Source organism: Phoenix dactylifera, chromosome 4, assembly GCF_009389715.1.
Source record: "Phoenix dactylifera cultivar Barhee BC4 chromosome 4, palm_55x_up_171113_PBpolish2nd_filt_p, whole genome shotgun sequence".
NCBI classification, from domain to species: domain Eukaryota; kingdom Viridiplantae; phylum Streptophyta; class Magnoliopsida; order Arecales; family Arecaceae; genus Phoenix; species Phoenix dactylifera.
Genome location: NC_052395.1, coordinates 20,762,023 through 20,779,877, shown reverse-complemented (window position 1 = coordinate 20,779,877; position 17,855 = coordinate 20,762,023). Strand labels below are relative to the sequence as shown.

General features: G+C 36.1%; 1 protein-coding gene across 1 annotated transcript; it reads right to left on the bottom strand.

Annotated features, from left to right (window-relative positions):
* Positions 1–515: 515 nt before the first annotated feature.
* Positions 516–16,624, bottom strand: LOC103721570 (methionyl-tRNA formyltransferase). Its single transcript, XM_039125819.1, is given in 13 exon segments — positions 516–2,018; positions 3,248–3,353; positions 3,444–3,641; positions 3,707–3,766; positions 6,171–6,271; positions 7,570–7,603; positions 9,394–9,498; positions 9,578–9,648; positions 12,134–12,135; positions 12,714–12,815; positions 15,615–15,761; positions 16,301–16,362; positions 16,450–16,624. Coding segments are annotated over 12 exon segments (1,089 nt in total). The 5' UTR covers positions 16,558–16,624; the 3' UTR covers positions 516–2,018; positions 3,248–3,254.
* Between the last annotated feature and the right edge of the window lie 1,231 nt (positions 16,625–17,855).

Genomic DNA, 17,855 nt, shown 5'->3' with positions numbered 1-17,855 from the left:
TCTCCCGTCCCTTCTCCACGGCTGTGCATTTAACAACACGAGGCTACGTTTCGTGCAGAGACCTGCAATTTTTCAAAAAAATATACAGACCATTTTTATTTTGATCTTGGGAGAAACATTCATGCCATCAAAACTTAATACCATGCATGGAGATTGAGCGCTGCTAAACTAACTTGGTGAATAACAATAATAAAAGGAATTGTTTTTTTTGGCGGAAATCCTCTTTCTAAATTTTAGAGAATTTAGTACCCTATATTTAGTACAAAAGATGGATAGAAAAAAAAAAAAAGAGAGAGACCGGAAAAGCGAGGCCAAGACTAGTTTTTACTGAACGTTGGTGGAGCTTTTTTTCCCCCCCTTTCGGCTTGACTACAAAGCGGGAGGACAAAATCTTCTTATCCCCTTTCGGCTTGTTCCCATCAGCGGATGCTTTTCAAACTTAAGAAGGCATTTAATCATGAAGTGCACCACTCAAATAATTCCAAGGCACGGCTCTCCATCCATGGCTATCAAAGACTATTATTGCCTACACTGGGTGCACCAGCACGATCATATACGCAACTAATTACAGCCGCTGATCTTTATAGTAATACATTAAGATGCATGCTTGATGAATAAAATCTATAGAAATTAATGCCATGATTTGGCTGCATCCACACGGTGCATGCCGGATTGCCGGGGCAGTCTCCGGAGCCACCTCCAACCACCAAATAGCGGTGAGACTCGAGAACAAGAAATCGGATGCCAGCGAGAACCAACAAAATGTTGGTGAGTGATAGGTTTATGTCACTGTTCACATTTAATCATCATATTATAATCGAGAAGGAACAAAGGATTTGTGAGATTGCATCTCCTGGAAACAAAAGCGACATCCCGCTTGTTTGTAGCCATGAATCGCCACCTTGAGCTTTGTCTTCTTGGTGTGCACCCTCCCCTGTTTCCAGGCTGCTTGCTCGAGTGACCTTACCGAAGCTCATGCATGAAGTCCAGTCACGTTACTTTGGAAGACATCAATTTCTGACCCGAAATTCGAACTCCAGGCCCAGGACCTGGGCCACCTTATCCACTGAAAAAAAATCCAGAGTTTTTCCAGGCTTGGACATGCAGTACAACCAGAGTTGCGTAGGATTTGCACCTCCTGCCGAAGTGTTTCCAGCCATCTCGTTTTCTTTTTTCGCGGCGATGCAGGGATTTGTGCATGGAGACTTTCAAGCAGAACCACGTAAATTAATACAGAAGTTGTTCTTAGTTTTTCTTTTTTCCACTTCTTTTTGAGAGATATGATGATGGGAGTGTCATCCACCATCCAATTGTGAACCCTGAACTCTCAACACGAGTGCCAACCAGCTTATCTAAAACCTGTTTATGTTTATTTCTTTATTTTTTTCTTTCTTGTGGAATCCTCTTTTTTAATATCATAAATAAGGTGATTAAATGTTTATAGGAAGTTAGTTTAAACTGAATATTTGATAAGAATTTCTTGTATCATTGGGCAAACAAACATCTAACCCATGAAGCCTATTCCACCTTTCAGAACCACAGTATAAGTTGATTCAAAGCTTATAGTAACTTTGCAATCCTGAAATTTATTTTCCCATCTAGTTCTTCTCAAAGTTCGAACACTTGAAAAAAATCTACCAAGTAGACTCCACTCTGCTGGTTGCCTGCCCTAACTGCTCGCCGCTCAGCATGCGCTGGGGAGAGGTTTTTGGTTCAATGTTCAGTGGTACATTTCCCATTGTATTTCTTATAAAAAAATAAAAATAACTCGAAAGCAACTTCATCTACCAAGAAGATTAATATTAATATAGAAATTGCGGTACCTGGTTTTCCTCCAATGTTGTGTACTTTGATAGCACCATGAAGGCAGGAGACTACATGGATTGAACATTCAAACAGTTTGACAAACACTCACCAACCTGGAGGATTCACTGGCCTTATCAAACTTGGTATTCACAGTTCAACAACTACGAAAAGGAGACGTTTGACCCGACAACACTTCTATTTTTTGCCAAAACCTGCTATTAAGGCAGTAATTTAATTAATCAAAAAATTGATGGAGACCATCCTCCAGGACAAGCCTCTCCAAGGCATAAGTTAATGTTAAATATGTGATTCAGGCCTTGAAAAGCAGATCAAAATTCAGTTATCATCCAAAGAATAATACATCAAACAAATTTGATATATATATATATATATATATATATATATATATATATATATATATATATATATATATATATATATATCTGGCATTGTTGAGGTTTTGGTGCCCAATTTAATGAAGGAGAATACCTCCATGCAGAGGAATTGCTGAAGTGTTAGTACAGATTAGGAGAGTCATCGAGAGGCCCACTCTTTGAAAGACTTTCTTTCTAGTTTTCATATTCATGGACTAATGTGGCAGCGGTTGATCTTCAAAACTTGGATATGCTTAAAAGATGCCTAGGACACATTAAGTGCCTATGAGAATCTTAAAACATACTTTTTAATAACACATGACTAAAGTTGTTATCTCTAAAAGAAAGAAATTTCTGGGTATGTTTGGATGCACTGTAAAATCATGATATTTGATAACCTTAGATGCTTTTTGAATTTACTATTTTACAATACCGAGTATTTGGTCACGCAATGAAACTTTATAAAGCCTTCAAATCATGATGCCGCATTTTGGCCTTCTGCCTCTCAATGATTTTTTATTTTTGATTTTTTTTTCTAACCAAACACCTAAAAAATCTTCAATCATCAAAATCCAAAACATTTCCAAATTGAGAAAAGAGTTCAGAACTCGAGATTTTGAAATTCAAAACCTCCAGATGTAGCCTAAGGTATGATCTCCCAGAAAGACTTGATGCTGACCAAAAAGCAGGCTAAAAAGGAACCAAAATGACATAAATTCCATATTGAACTACCATAGGAGATAATGTAGGACAATGTAAGTTTTTTCAGTTATAAGGTAGGCAATCATAAAAAAACTTCTTGCAATTGGGAATAAATGCTGAGAATCAGAGGAAGATACCATCCAAGAAATCATATGCAATCCTGGAGAGGAGCCTCAATCAAGACTGTTCAAACAAGTCAAAGGATTCTATAACAAACTAGGCCTTTGGAATGCAGGTGGTAGGCTGTCACGAGAGGTTTCCTAGATCTAGTTTTCGACTTAGTAATTGTGACCGCACGTTATTTGTCAAATGAAAAAGAAAGAGTATAGTATGTTTTTTCGGACAAGCAAAATTTTAGAACTTACATTAAATTTACTCCAAAGATAACTTCATCAACTTTTGACCCCGCAAGCCATTCCAAAAATCACGAGCACTCATCACCTTTTTCCCTGGAAGCTGAAGCTCCAGGACCTGTTTAAAACAAAAGGAAAAGGAAAATTAAAAAAAGGCTTCATTAAACAAAGGGTTTGCAAGTTGAAATATGTTAGATATGTCAAGCACCTCAAGCCAAGATGGTCCAGCACATGGAATCAGCAATTTACCGCTGGAGAAAAGTATCTCATTTCCTTCAGCCTCTTTGTCACAAGCATTACAAACTCTTGTTGTAATTAACTTCATCTCTAGCACGTTCGGTTGACCATTGGTGTCAATGACTTGAACCCTGGCTCGAGTTCCTGGCCAACCTGCCAATGCTCTTACCTAGAGAGAAGTTGGCTTGTAATCACTACCGCCCCAAACAATGCACACAGGCCATGAGACTTTACCTTGTTGTGTATTAGTTTAGCATCTTGGTCAAATGAAACCCATGATTCCTCTGAAGTTAGCTGCACATAGGGACAAAACAAAATGGTTTCATAAGTTATAAATAAAATGAAGGACTTATCCAACAAAATAAATGGTAAGATGTTGCACTTTGCAGATTTCTTTCTGGATACTCGTCAAAACTTGGTAACAATTCCAGATCAACAAAATTAAAGTTTAAAGCCTCCAGAAACAAACATCTTTTGTTTGTACTGTATGAAAGACACATCTTGTGAACTAATAATGCTTAAAAATTATAGAAGCTCATTTTCCTAAAACCTTTAAGACATGGAAATGTTCTAGCTTCCTGTAATTATTCTGGCATAGGCTACATAAGATTGGAAACTCACAGGTACTCATCGATTGTGTAAGGTGCTTATTGCACATGTTCTTGTATATGTTAGGTTGTACAAAAAGTTACTTTCCTTGGCTATTTGCAACTTTTTGATATATGGCATGTTACTTAGCCTCTTCATAAATTGTTCAGTTCCCCATAAGTGTTTGATCGACTGGTGCCATAATGAATAGGACTACATGGACAGATAATCTGTGTTATCCTGTTTTGTACTTCCTCTCTCTTCTGTTAATTCACTCATCTGCTCCTTCTATTTCCTTCTTTATTTTCTTCCCCCTTTTTCTTCTTTTTACATTTCTTGACAGAAATTATACCGTGCATTCTGAAAATTTTTATACTTTTAATGAATTAGAATTTCTGCCCCATTCTATACAAGGATATTCGAACTTGCCACCAGATTGCTTCGCCTTTTTTAACCTCAATGTTCAAGTATATGTTTTCCACTAGATCATTCATTGGAGTTTCTATTGAAGTCCAAGTCCAAACAGGCTTTTGCTGAGAAAGAGGAACCATGGGGCCATGTCCCTGATTTTAGTCCACATCATTGTCATGCGAGTCACAGGGATTTTAATTTAGGTGTTTGGAGGTATGAAACACTAATTTAAATTGACTAGGGCGTTTGCTTAAATTAAATATTTACTTGATGAATAGCTGATATTTTATATCACTGTAGTCCACCATTGGCTTTTAGGTTTTATTCTAGTTAGTCATCATTACTTATCCCAGTCAGCCACTGCTAGTCCAAATCAGGTTTCACATAACCAAGGCAGTCTTGCTAGATTCTCCCTTACTAAAAGAAGAATAGAATATATGTAGCCTCACTTCCCATGGGCAAAAAGAAAGGGGATCTGGTTTCCGTTTGGTGAGGTAAAGATAAGGATGGGCAAGGGGAAAATAGCAAAAAGAATAAAGGATAGAAGTAAGAAGGAAATAAAGAGGGAAAGAAGGAAAAGGTTGGCTGCATTTCACACCAGCTCATGTTCCTCTCAGTGGCCCCACCTAAGAAAATTTTTCTTTCTATTTTTCAGATAAAGATGGTGGATGTGCATAGGATTAAGTTGATTTTTTAGTTCCCAGTTTCTAGAGGTAGTTCATCATGTCCCTAACTATATAATTTAGAAAATGATACATCAGGAAAAAAATTCAGGCCGCATTTTATGGAATTAACTTAAAAGAAATCTAGGATAGTGAATGTAATTTGCTGAGTCAATATAAGTAATTACTGAAGTCTTGTCATTGAAGCCTGACTTAGGCACAAATTTTAATACACAGCATCTGGCAAGCCTATAGACATTTTGTGTTGTTGACATTCTATGCATGCTCTTAATAGAATTTGTAAAATTCCCTGACTTGGAAGTGCCAAAGAAGTTTAGCATTTATCATTTACTCTGTCACCATAATGAAACTACTTGTTGAAGTTTACTAATTAAAATCCTCTTGGCCAGATGTAGTAAAATGTCATTCAGACTACTTGAGGGCCTTTTGAAATTTTATTAGCCATCAGGTGTATCATAGCCAGGTTAGTATCAAACTTTTAGTTCTCAGGTCAAGCTCAAGACAAGTCCAGCCAAAACTAACATAACATAATGCCACTCTTATATAAATATGCTCCGAGAATCATTTTTACAGGATAGCACAGTCTTGTTCAAATACATGAGCAATGTACATGCATGCAGGCACTCTTGCATATGTATATTTCTATGCTACCAGTGTAGGCTTTGTTCATTATTAAATTTTAGTTGTATACCATGTCAAAAAAAAAAACATTTTTTAAGTGCAGTTCTTTTCAGAAAGTACTAGACTGTCAAATTCCTGGTGCAAACTGATACATCTGAGATAATTCAATCAGTGTATTTAGCAAGAACCTCATCAAGAAAACAATTCATGTAGCTAATATATTTAGTACATGGACCATGTAAAACAATGCTAAGTGAAACTTCTAACACTTGTTTTTCAGAGGAAATAAGTGATTACCAATAATAACTAAAGTCAAAACTGAAAAGACTAGACACTAAAATAAATTAAAGGAATCTTCTAATGCAAACTTCAGTAACATATGTTCCATAAACTACCTTAGGTGCCAGAGTTGCTTTTGAGTCATCCTGTGGCTGAGCTTTTAGTTTTGCAGACCCGTCAAGAATAGATGGAAGTTCACGAATCAGAAGTTCTGATCCTATAAGCAAAAAACAACAATTACTAAAGTGTTCTGAAGAGTGAATAACTAAATTCATCAAATCAGACAATTTTCTGAGCAAAAAATTGTTCAATTACCATAAAAAACTAAAATCTTGGTATTTATCAGGCTTACGAGACAATAGAAGCTGCATAAATACAAGGTTACATTTATGAGACATTTAGTATTATTGTACAGAATTTGGGTCCTAGTTTGCTAACAGTATGCTTCCTGTTATATGACGTGTGACTGCAGTAGAGATATTTGCACCAGCATCTTGAATACATGTATGGGATTATGGTTTGCTAGCTTTCATGTGCTGAATTATGGTTTTCTTCCATAGAATAGATGCATTCGTGTGCTAAGTTGGAGAAAGCCGTCGATCACAAGAGAAGGAAAAAGTGAACAACAATTTCACGGATGCTGGATGTGATAAAGTCGGGCGTCAAGTTGAAATGCAGGAAGTTATGGAAGAGATGCTAGAGCTGAGAGAGGAATAACAGATGTGTTTTTGGAGCAACAAAAGTGTCTTGTGATTTATCACCCTATCTTCTGCTACAGATGCCATCCAATCCTACTGTAAATTGCCACTACAGCTAACAGCCTCATGCAGCCTCCACCCTCTGGGTTTCAAAAGGATAATCTCCTACAATTCATCAATCTCGTTAAACCCCATGAGAAACCTCTTTTTCCATAAATTAGTTTCCTCTGCCTATGTTAGTGTTTATAGATTCAGCAGATGACTTCAGCATCAAATTAATCAATACTAACCATCATGATGTTATGGTACTTGGGCAAGCAACATTGCTAATAAGGCCTAACCAAGCGCAAGTTGTAGACTATTGTAATATATAGAAGCTGAGCAACTACAAGCTACATCATTCTCCTCTATAGTTGAAGAAATAACATTCTTTCTAGACATCATAAGCGACTCGTTGAGATAAACAAACCCCCCCACCCCCCCAACCCCGGCGCAGCCACTCAACACAGTCATCTTGTGCAATTTGTTCTTCAAGGTGAATCCACAATGCTAGATGGCCACTATAGTACTTTACTTAGACAGATCACTCAAATCCACCACAACCATTACGTATGTATTAACTAAATAAAATTTATCAATTCAAAAACATGCTTACATTAGTTAAAGGAATTCAAAATGCAGAAACAGCAGATCAAAAGAAGCAAACACGATACTCCATGTAAAGAAACAATTAGTCCCATAATCAAATAAAATGGGGTACAAACTGCAATAAACAGAAAGTTATATGTTTAAAAAAGAACAGAAAGAACGTCCATACCTATATTAAATAACACTGCGAGCAACTCTGGTGCCTACACAGAACACTGCAAGATCAGCTATGAAAAGTTTTAAAGATTTCAATTATCAGATTCACAAAAATAGACATAATTTATACCATTTGAATTCCATATCTAATTGCAGCATTTTTAAGTTATACCTCCAAACCCACTGTCTCGTATATGTATATGCCATAAACTAAGGCAAAAACAAAGGCTAAGCAGCTATCTGAAGCCATATGCCACAAGCATCATATTGACAAGAAAGCACCTAAGATCATAGTTTCATATCATTGAAGAATTAAAACCGGATATTTGATAAGCAGTAATATCATTTTTAGTGAATTAGCATATTAGCCATTTTTCCCCAAAAAGAAGTTCACCAAAGGAAGTTCTGATATTACAATAAGTTTTTTTTCAATTAATTTTCAGCATTATGCTGATGCCTTGGTCTTCGAGTCTGACTTTCCAGAAAATTAGTGCCAAAAAATTCCCCTTTTAGTTGTAGATTAGGTTGAAAAAGCTTTAAAATAATTAAAATTTCTTTTCAGTTATAGTTCGGAATTTTTTTTTGGATGAGTATCATGAAAACCCAACTTTATCTAAAACATTTTTTATTACAGAAAGGTCATTATTTTAAAGGGTTAGAAATAGAATTCACGCTATGAGAGAGAACATTTTCTTCTTGTAATTAAATTTACAAAATTTAAATAAATAAGATGTGCTTTTCTCATTGATGGCAGCAAACTCTAACTAATAATGAGATAGTGTTGACACCTTGATAAAAGCCAGACCTATGCTAAGCTTTATTCAAATAGTTTCTAATATATCGTTATATTATACCTGTCAAATTCGTAATATTTCACATTAGTCAAAGAAGAATGAAATTAACTGTCTAGTTGCGATAAGAATTTCAAGATATTTGAATTCGGTTGCCCTATTATTGATATGGGAAACAAATGAGTGATTGTCCTACTTTGGGGCTTATTACATTTGGGCTGGGCTTGAGGCATGTTCAGATTGGCCTTTGAAATTTATAGGTAAAAGCATAATTTTGAGTAACTTTAAGGTATCGACAGGTCTAAACAGGTCTGGTGACTTGGATCAAATTTTGCCCGACTTCACCACAATGGGTAGAAAATTGGCGTGGAAACATAAGAACAGGTCATAATTCCAGGTCTGCTGTCTAAACTTCAAACCATGAATTATTCGGATCAGGTTGTCGCTAAACCAAGTCAAGAAAGAAATTCCTCAACTATTCTTAACCAGAAATTAAGTTGTAATATGTTTTTTTGGGTGGGGGTGGGTGTGGATATTAACCAGCAAAGATATTCAGCAAAGGAAATGTTATCAGTACCAGAGATATGCCAGACACAAAACTAAGACATTGACAAAATGTTGTTTAAAAGAACATTAATACGTGTCATATTAACTCAGCCATCTAGAGAAACTTGCCTGAAAGAGAATCAACAAAATTCAAAAATCTTTGTAAGGTACACAAGCAAACATTGAAATATTCATCATGGACTAAGTAAAATAACAGATGCACAAGAAAAAATTTCGTAAGGGACCAAGCAACAGAAGGCCTGCTGAAAACTATATTGAATCACATAAGACAACAATTATTCGCATCTGTCCGAGCAGGATTCACTGCTACATTTATTCTGACCACAAGAATGGAAACTTCACTTATTGCAATTCAAAAGCACTTTCAGTTTCAAATTATTTGGTTATTACTGCAAAAAATGTTCAACTATAAATGATGTATAAAGAATATTGAACGATACTTCAGCGTTAACCATTTCCAAACAGAAAAAGTGGTATACCTTGATATAATCATCAACTTCCACTTTTTCATAAGCAATGACTGGTCCAGCATCCAATGCACGAACAGTATATGCAATCGATACTCCTGTTTCCGAAACACCATCCTAACCAGACAAACAAAAAGCATAAATGTGCAAGTTAAAGAAGAAGAAGACTGGATTGTAGCAGTAAACTAAGAAAAACCTGCAATGCTCTTTGAACAGGAGCAGCTCCACGGTACAGAGGCAGAAAACTTGGGTGAATATTAACAGTTCCTGAAAAAGAAAAATCAAATGAAAACCTTATGCATCTGGAGCATGTAACTGAAGATTAAAAGCTGCCTATTCAAGTACCACTTTTTCCTTTTGAAAATCTTAATAAAAGATGGTTCCACAAATAAGCATGCCTTATATACAGTAGACCAGAGGGTATCTAATGTACTGTAGTTTAATCAATTTCAATATTCCCATGATTATATTTGCCAGACTCAGTATAAAAAAATAAGAATGGGCCGGCAGAAAAACATAAAGCAGAACTATGGCTGGGTAGTGAGGGTGCTCCATAAGGACTTCTCTGACATCCTCACACTTCAATGATGTTTTAATCAGAACACTCGCAAATAAGAGGGGTTAGGAAACATATTATGAGAATCCTGGTTTTCCTTTTTGTTTAGAAAATATCTCTTCTGGAAAGTGATCATTGCAATAAAAGCAGGCTGATATATTGCCCAGACTTTACAGTAGCCGATATATTGCTTAAACTTTACAGTAGCAGACCATATCTGCTTCCTCATTCTAAATGAGAAGTTGGCCAAATTTTGAACCTAGCCTTCTCAAATTTCTGGTTTTAAAACAGTGAAAAGCTTAGGTATGTCAATCCATTGCAAAAGTTTCTTCCTAACTGGCAAGAAGGATGAAACTAATGATATCAATTACCTTCAGTAACTTACCACTAAACAATCATACAATATTATGCTAGAGATTGTTCCCCGGCTAAAAATGAAATTTCCCTTTTATCTCTACTGATTCATTTAAAATACATTCCTTTGCTGAGGTTAAGTATGAGAGGATCATATCCAAAATCCCTTTATCCTATACATGGAACCAGCAACATAAAGTTTTTAGGAACTCTACAAAACTATAAATTCAGGTCAACATTGTCCAGTTATCCGACACCAACTTTTTGTAAATGGATCAGTAAGTACTAATCCTCCAATATCTCTGTTGATGTATCCCTATTCTTCCACCAACAATTAAATCTTAGTTGGTCCTTTCAACCAAATTCATATATAAAAATCATGGTTTGGAGATGTATGCATGACCACTGATAGTAAAATTTACACAAAGAAAGCATACAACAGCCCTAAAAGATCCAGAATGTCAACTGCTGCGTATGCAACACGATAAACCCAAAATCTAAACACACCATAACACCACAACAAAATGACAAAAATATGGATGCAGGAAAACAAATAGCATAGCAACATTTATCACCTTTTCCCAACAGAAATCACTTATCCTCTATAAATATGACCATGTAGGTGAAAAAAAAAAGGAAAATTTGACAAGCTACAGGTCCTTGATCGCCTTTGAATCTAGTTTATTTATTTATATAACTCATTTTACTGGCAGCTGTAAAAAATAATCAAGTCATAAGCTATCTTCCATTGTCTAGTTGGGTGATTCCAAGTTGAAAAAATTATCAGCTTGAGTAGCTCGAAGGAAACACAGCTTCATATATCAGCGCTGCAGCTAAAAGAACTCAGTTTCAAGTCCATTCAATAATCTCTTTGTTTGGTATTTGAAATTAGTAGGTTTAGGGCAGAATTAAGAATCAGGAAGAAGAGATGAAGAAAACGAGACAGAGAAAGGAAGGGAGAAAGTAGGAGAAATACAAATGATGGGACAAAAGAAAATGAGAGAAAGGAGAAAATGAGAAAGACAACAGGCTTATTGGAGGCATTGTGTTTCTAGTATCTGTATTAAGTATCAGCATTGATTCAGGCATAAGAGGGATAAAGATTTGCCACGATTGAGAATCACATATGAAGTAAAATAATTTCATTCTAAAAACAGGCATCCTGGACTTTCTTACAGTCAGTTTCTAACCAGCATGGGCAGCATGCTGTAGAATGCACTTACGCTGAAAAAAAAGAAAATCAAGTGTGTATTGGTGCAGTAATTCTGATAAACCAATATAGGTAGTTTATAATGGTGACAACGTGGTGTAGGAATAAAGCACCTGTAAGACATCAATGGATGATTTTCGCCACCTCCATATTACTAGCATATCATAACTATAACCATCTATTATTTTGTCACACTACTTGGGGTCCATAGATCCTCATTCACTAATATTCCTATTTAGGACCACCTTTGATGTTATTCCATGTTTCTCCATATACTACCTCACAACCTTCACTCCATATTACTTTAGTCTTTCCCCTCCAACACAAACCAATGTACCTCTTCTTACCAGAGCCCCCTTAGATCTTTGTTTTACATGTCGATACCATTTCATTTGATTTCTTTATTATTAATATTGTCCTTAATTTGTGCAACTCCTAAAGCTCCTCTAATATATTCATTTCTTATTTTATCTTCTCTACTAGTATCGAACACTAAATTCCAAACTTCAAAGTATAAGGAATATGCAAGCTCTAGAAATATACAAAACAATGATCTAATCTTAATTAACTGGAGAGAATATTTCTTTCTGTGTGCTACAACCAAAATCAGATCCTGTGCAAAGCCTTATGACCACTACTTCCACATTCGCTATAAATACATGGTACTCTTCAAAACAAAAAGTCAAATGATAATAGGATTTCTGTATGTCTAACAAAGAAAATGGATAGCTTTCTTCAAAGCTCAAAGGCTCATAACTGCATCACATAATAATGAAATGAAAATCACTTTCGATGTCAAAGAACATTGAAGAATTAACAAACAAATTCTTAAATAATAAAGCATGCTACTGCCATGCTCAAGCAGCAACCAGTTAATACCTGAGAGAGAAGGAAAAATGCACCAGTTACTTTTAACCATCAATACTCATCCCAAAAGTCAGGGTTTGGTTTATCACTCATCAGTAAATATGGGAATAAGTAGTATATCTATGATATGATATTATTTTAGTTTAAAGACATGATATGCATGTTATACTGGTTCTGTTCGGATAACAGTGCGTGATGATGCAAAAAAGCATTAAGCAGCATTGCGAGCTGATGTCCCAGAAGGGGATGTTTAGTAAATGTCACATCCTGGTTATGCATTAAGAGAGGAATTCTTTTCTCCACCAAAAAACTGAAAAAAGATCAGTAATGACCGCTATAACTTACCACTTGGTGAATCTCAAGAAACTTTGAGGCAATATATTCCCATATGCCGCTGTAACACAAAGATCTGGATTCAGTGCCCTCAGCATCACTTAAAAAGGTTTCCTGCACCAAGAGGATGCAACTAAAAAGACCCTTCATGTATATTTTGAATAGATTTTATATAAAAGCCCAAGAAGAACAATTTATGCGACTGGAATTAATAACACATAAGCAAAATAAAAATGCAAGAGAATTGATTTCTCTGCAACATAAAGAAAGAAATTCAATAGGAAGAAATGAAGGCAACCCACAAGGGGTCTACATTGATATTTTTTTATTAAAAAAGGTTCAGGTGTTCTGCTATATGTGACAAGAAAAATAAACGTAACAGGGTATATAACATAATAAGAGCAATTTGAATTTTGGATCAACATTAAATCTAACTAGCCTGTTTTTGGAGGGAGTCCATTATGCAACAGAAGCACCAGGAACATAGAAGCAGGATTCTAAGAAAGATTAATGAAGCTGGAGTCTCCAAGAAAATTGTTCATAAGATAATATTAAGTTTTCCCCTACTATGGTGGTAGTGAGTTTTGTTATGGAGCTTTATAAACAAATGTTGCAACACATGTTTGGGCATATAATATCATGGCCAGTTACAGACACAGCTTTTTTTATTTTTCTAGCTTCTACCCTATTATAAACAGTCACCTTAGGTTATTTTGATCATCTTCCTAAAAGATAAAGCTCATCCATATGGTACTTCTCTGATCCGAATTATATATTCTCCTAAACTTTCAGTGATTGCTCTTGGAATGATTGGGTAAATACTGTTTTAACGAAACCTCTTTCTAAAAATTTTATTTCTCTTGGCAACATGGTTAGCCTCGACACTCATGTCCCAAATGAACCATAATTACCAAGTTGGTAAAGTCCTTGGCAGTTGGACTGGTGACCTCTGACAAATCCTGCCTTCACTAAGTTTTGAGGTTTAGCGGTATTTAGGGGAGGGCTAACCCCGCTGTGTGGATCATTACCTAGGGGGCCTCTATCAAAAAAAAAAAGAAAAAAACTGAACATTTGATGTGGAGTAATTATGAGGAGGTAGGTTCACTCGTAGGGAATAGCCCTTGCAAGCATGTAAGTCAAGGTTGATTACAGCAAACATCCCAAACTAGAAGCCTTCCCTTATAGTCTGAGAACGGCCTGTTAGATCTTAAGTATTTTAGGATCCAAGCTCTCATTCATTTTTTTGGGACTTTGTTTGACCATAATTTCATGAAAATTATCTATTGGCAAACACTTATAAGCTTCTTATTATTTATCTATATTTTATTTGAAGATTGTTGTAGGATTATCATGGTGCCATTTCTAAAGGCAGATACAAAACAAAGAATGGTTGAAGGAAAAGAATGAAGTACAGAGAAGAATCTAAGCAATTCAGTTAATGCCTCTTACATGGTTTTCGACCACTGCTGATTACTTGTAACTGTTAACCATTCGATAATTACTAACTCTTTGGCAAGGGTTATCACTAGGAAGGAGACAATAAGCAGCCATTTGGTGAGAGATGCATTATTTAAAAGAAACATCCATTAGATAAGCGCCCATTGGAATATGAAGAGATGGTATTTTCATAGAAACAGCAGAAGAGCATCCTTAGCTTTTATAAATAAAGCAAAGATTTTTGTGGGATGGATTATTCAAACTAAGTTTTTTTGCAAATAGACATAAATTCTAAATCATTCTTTATTTCATGGCTATGCTGAGCCTTATTGCTTTTTTCTAGCTAAGAGTGCAAGTTATTGTGGACTGAGAAGAGTTGCGCATTATATGTTTTGAAAAATATTTGCAAGAAGCTTCCAATATTTGACCAAGGCCACCAAGTAGTTACCTCTGTCTTCAATACAATTTGGATCTGATGTATCGACTTTTCTCCCCGCTGATTTCTTTGCTCCAATTTCAAGCAACAATAGAAAGTGATAAATTGGAAAAGTGGTTTGGATGCATCAGGAAGAAGCCATGAGTATAGATCATGGTTTCAAGTGCTGGATGCTTTACCATTTTAGGCTAGTATTGAAACCAGGCATGGGACAGCATGGTGCCTATATACCATTTTGTGCTGGCACGGCAAAACATAGCATGTACCATGTCAGCAAGCGACCAGTACACCCACTGGTACTGATGCTTATAGCCTTGGTGTGGGTTGGAATTCAGGCACAATCTGAGGCAGCCGAAGTAACAATCACCCCTAGTAAATTTAAATCCATTTAATGTCACGAAGTTGCTCCATAAAACTACTATCTATCAATGGAAATAGTGATAATGTACCGACATTCACGCAAAGAAGACATGATCCTCTTAACACGCAATTAGGGAGAAAAGAGAGCCCAGAATTTCAACATAAACAATCTACTATTACCTTGAATCATGCTGCAGTATTATGTCATCTAATTCAATCCTAAATGGATCCCATGAGCATGTGCATTAAAACATTGGAAAAAACTAAAATGGACAGAAGAATCAATTGTTTCATGCTCTAATCAGTAAGTGAGCATTTGCTTTGTGACAGAAAACATGTAAAGGTGAATGCTATTCGCAAACAACTGAACAGTGTGATGGAAAACTGAGATAATGTCCCCTACACTATACAACTCCAGGAATGAGAAGTCTACAAAGCATTATTATGCCAATTCTTGGCAATGGCATGACACCAGTTGAGTAAACCAAGGTGTTTATAAAGAGGTCGCCAATGACATATACGGAATGACATATTATAACAATTAAGAAAAATTAAACAGTTCTCTTCAAGGAAAATCAGTATTTGTTAAATCCTTTCAACGTGAAACACCCAACACAGTGGACAGGTAAAGAACAAGTTCCATCTAAAATTGCATAAAACTTCTGTCAAAGTGCATATACCTCCCAGCTCGTTCAGGTGTGAATATGAGATCTTGAGGGAATCCACTATCCAGGGCATATTGTGCAACTGGGGACGGCATCAGCTTTCTGCCCCTATCTCTTCCAGAAGGCGGCTGGGTAACAATTGCTGCAAGCTAAACCAAATTACTCAATTCTTGAACCTATCAGCTAGCAAGCCAAGCGGCCAGACAAGTTCAAAATACTGGAGGAACAGAACATTGCGATCTCAAATCAAATTCTCGTATTCAAAAGAAACTGGCTAGCAGATAAAAAATTGTTGGGTAATGTTAAATAAAAAATTCTCTTTGAGCACTCTAATTATTCTATCCATTCAATCAATCTTGTAAAACACTACCGCCATCGAATTGTAAAAGAGACTGGGAAGCTGAGAACTGAATTCCACAACAGAGAATTTCTGTTTCCTCGACCGAGATATAAGATTAAAGAAGCATACCTGAGTGTTTTTTAAACACACACACTCACACCCACAACAATATCAGCTACAACAAAATCAATTATTTTACAAATAAAATCAGAAAATTGTGATTTTGTTGGAAACAAGTCAAACAACAAATACAGCCATATATATATATATATAACAACACAAAGAAGATCAAAGTGAATGCATGACATCAGAGAGAAATTGCAGGTTTTTAAGTTCAGAGGTAATAGGGATCATCTGAAACCTGGAAATAGAGTTGGGAGCTTTCGATGCATCGATCAACTTTTCAAGAACAGATGCCGATACCTGCAATCGTACTCGTTACCCGCACACAGCCCACCGGGAAACCAGAATTATTTTCTTTAAAGGGAAAAAAAAGAAGACGAGAGAGACCTGAGGGGAACCCAAGAAGACGAGATTATTCTTCTGGTTGATCGCAGGGGGAGCTCCATTGGCACAGCAGCAAAGGAAGCGGCGTAGCAAGAGAGCCGCAGGCCGCATCCTATTCTTTCTTTCTACCGTGCTTCCGATCTATGGGTTCGATTTTGTTATCCGTTGGCACGTTTTTTCTCGCTTGTCATTTAATCTCTGCCGTCCGTATGAGCTTCCCTTAAATAATTTTGAAGAGGAGCTGCAAATGGATCAGGTTTCCTACCCGATCAGACCTGACCCTAATCATCTTTGAAGACCCGTAGGTTGAGCAGCATCAAAAAATTAAAACCAATTTGAAAACCAGGTCAATCAGGGTTTTCTAATTTTTGACTTGACCGGACTCGAATATTATATAAGATATAATTTGGGTAAAAAAAAAAAAAAACAATCCGAACTGGCTCAGTTCCGATCTAACCCAACTCGAAAACCTACTTTTATAATATCCTTTCTCCTTCCTCCAAAAGATCTTTTCCAGCTTATCATGCCCATAGTTACCTAAATTAATTCCTCTTTATTCATCCTAGCACCTTTTTTGCATTTAATTATATTTAAATATTACTCTTTATTTCAATATATTGTATAATTAATTATTAGTTTGGTTAATACTATATTTTTAGCTCTTTGCTCGACAAATCTTTTTGCTCTTCATAATCCAATTGGTTTGTGTTTGTCATCATTATAAGAACGAAATTTCTTTATTTTTTCAACCCTATCACTCTTTTACTTGGGACTAAATTTTCTTTATCTATTTATTTTTCTTTTACATATCCATTTCTAATCCACGAGGGAACAATATAACCATTCAAGCTTAGCGCCTCATTGCTGAACCTTGCCCCTTTGCCAGCCGGCCAACATCTTATTTCGTTATGATGGGTGATATTCAAGCGTATTGAGCAGATAAAAAGCTCCAATCTCCTCCTTTGATGGGCCAAGTCTATCAGAGCATGAGAATTGGCCATTCAAAAAGAATCAACAGCATCTGAGAGTCTGAATCCACTCACATACGCCTATATACATCCATGAAAGAGAGCTTTTTCAACTCATTCCATGCCGTAGACAACTCAAGCATTACTATATATCATTCACCAATGACGTTATGCGTCTGCATGAAGAATGTGGCCATCATGCGATAAAAAACTCTCTCCAGCTAGCTTGTCTGCTCGAATGATGGAGGAATTAGATGGATCTCTTGACAAGATTTGGTGGGGTGTTTTGCATGGCACCACAGTTGAAGGTTGATATCACTGCGAACAGCAAGTTAGCATTGTGTCCACTCCATTTGATTTAGTTCAACTGAAAATTTTTTTACAGGTACATAGAAAACGGAAAGCAAGATTTTTCAGGGATGTGGAAACATAATAACTACG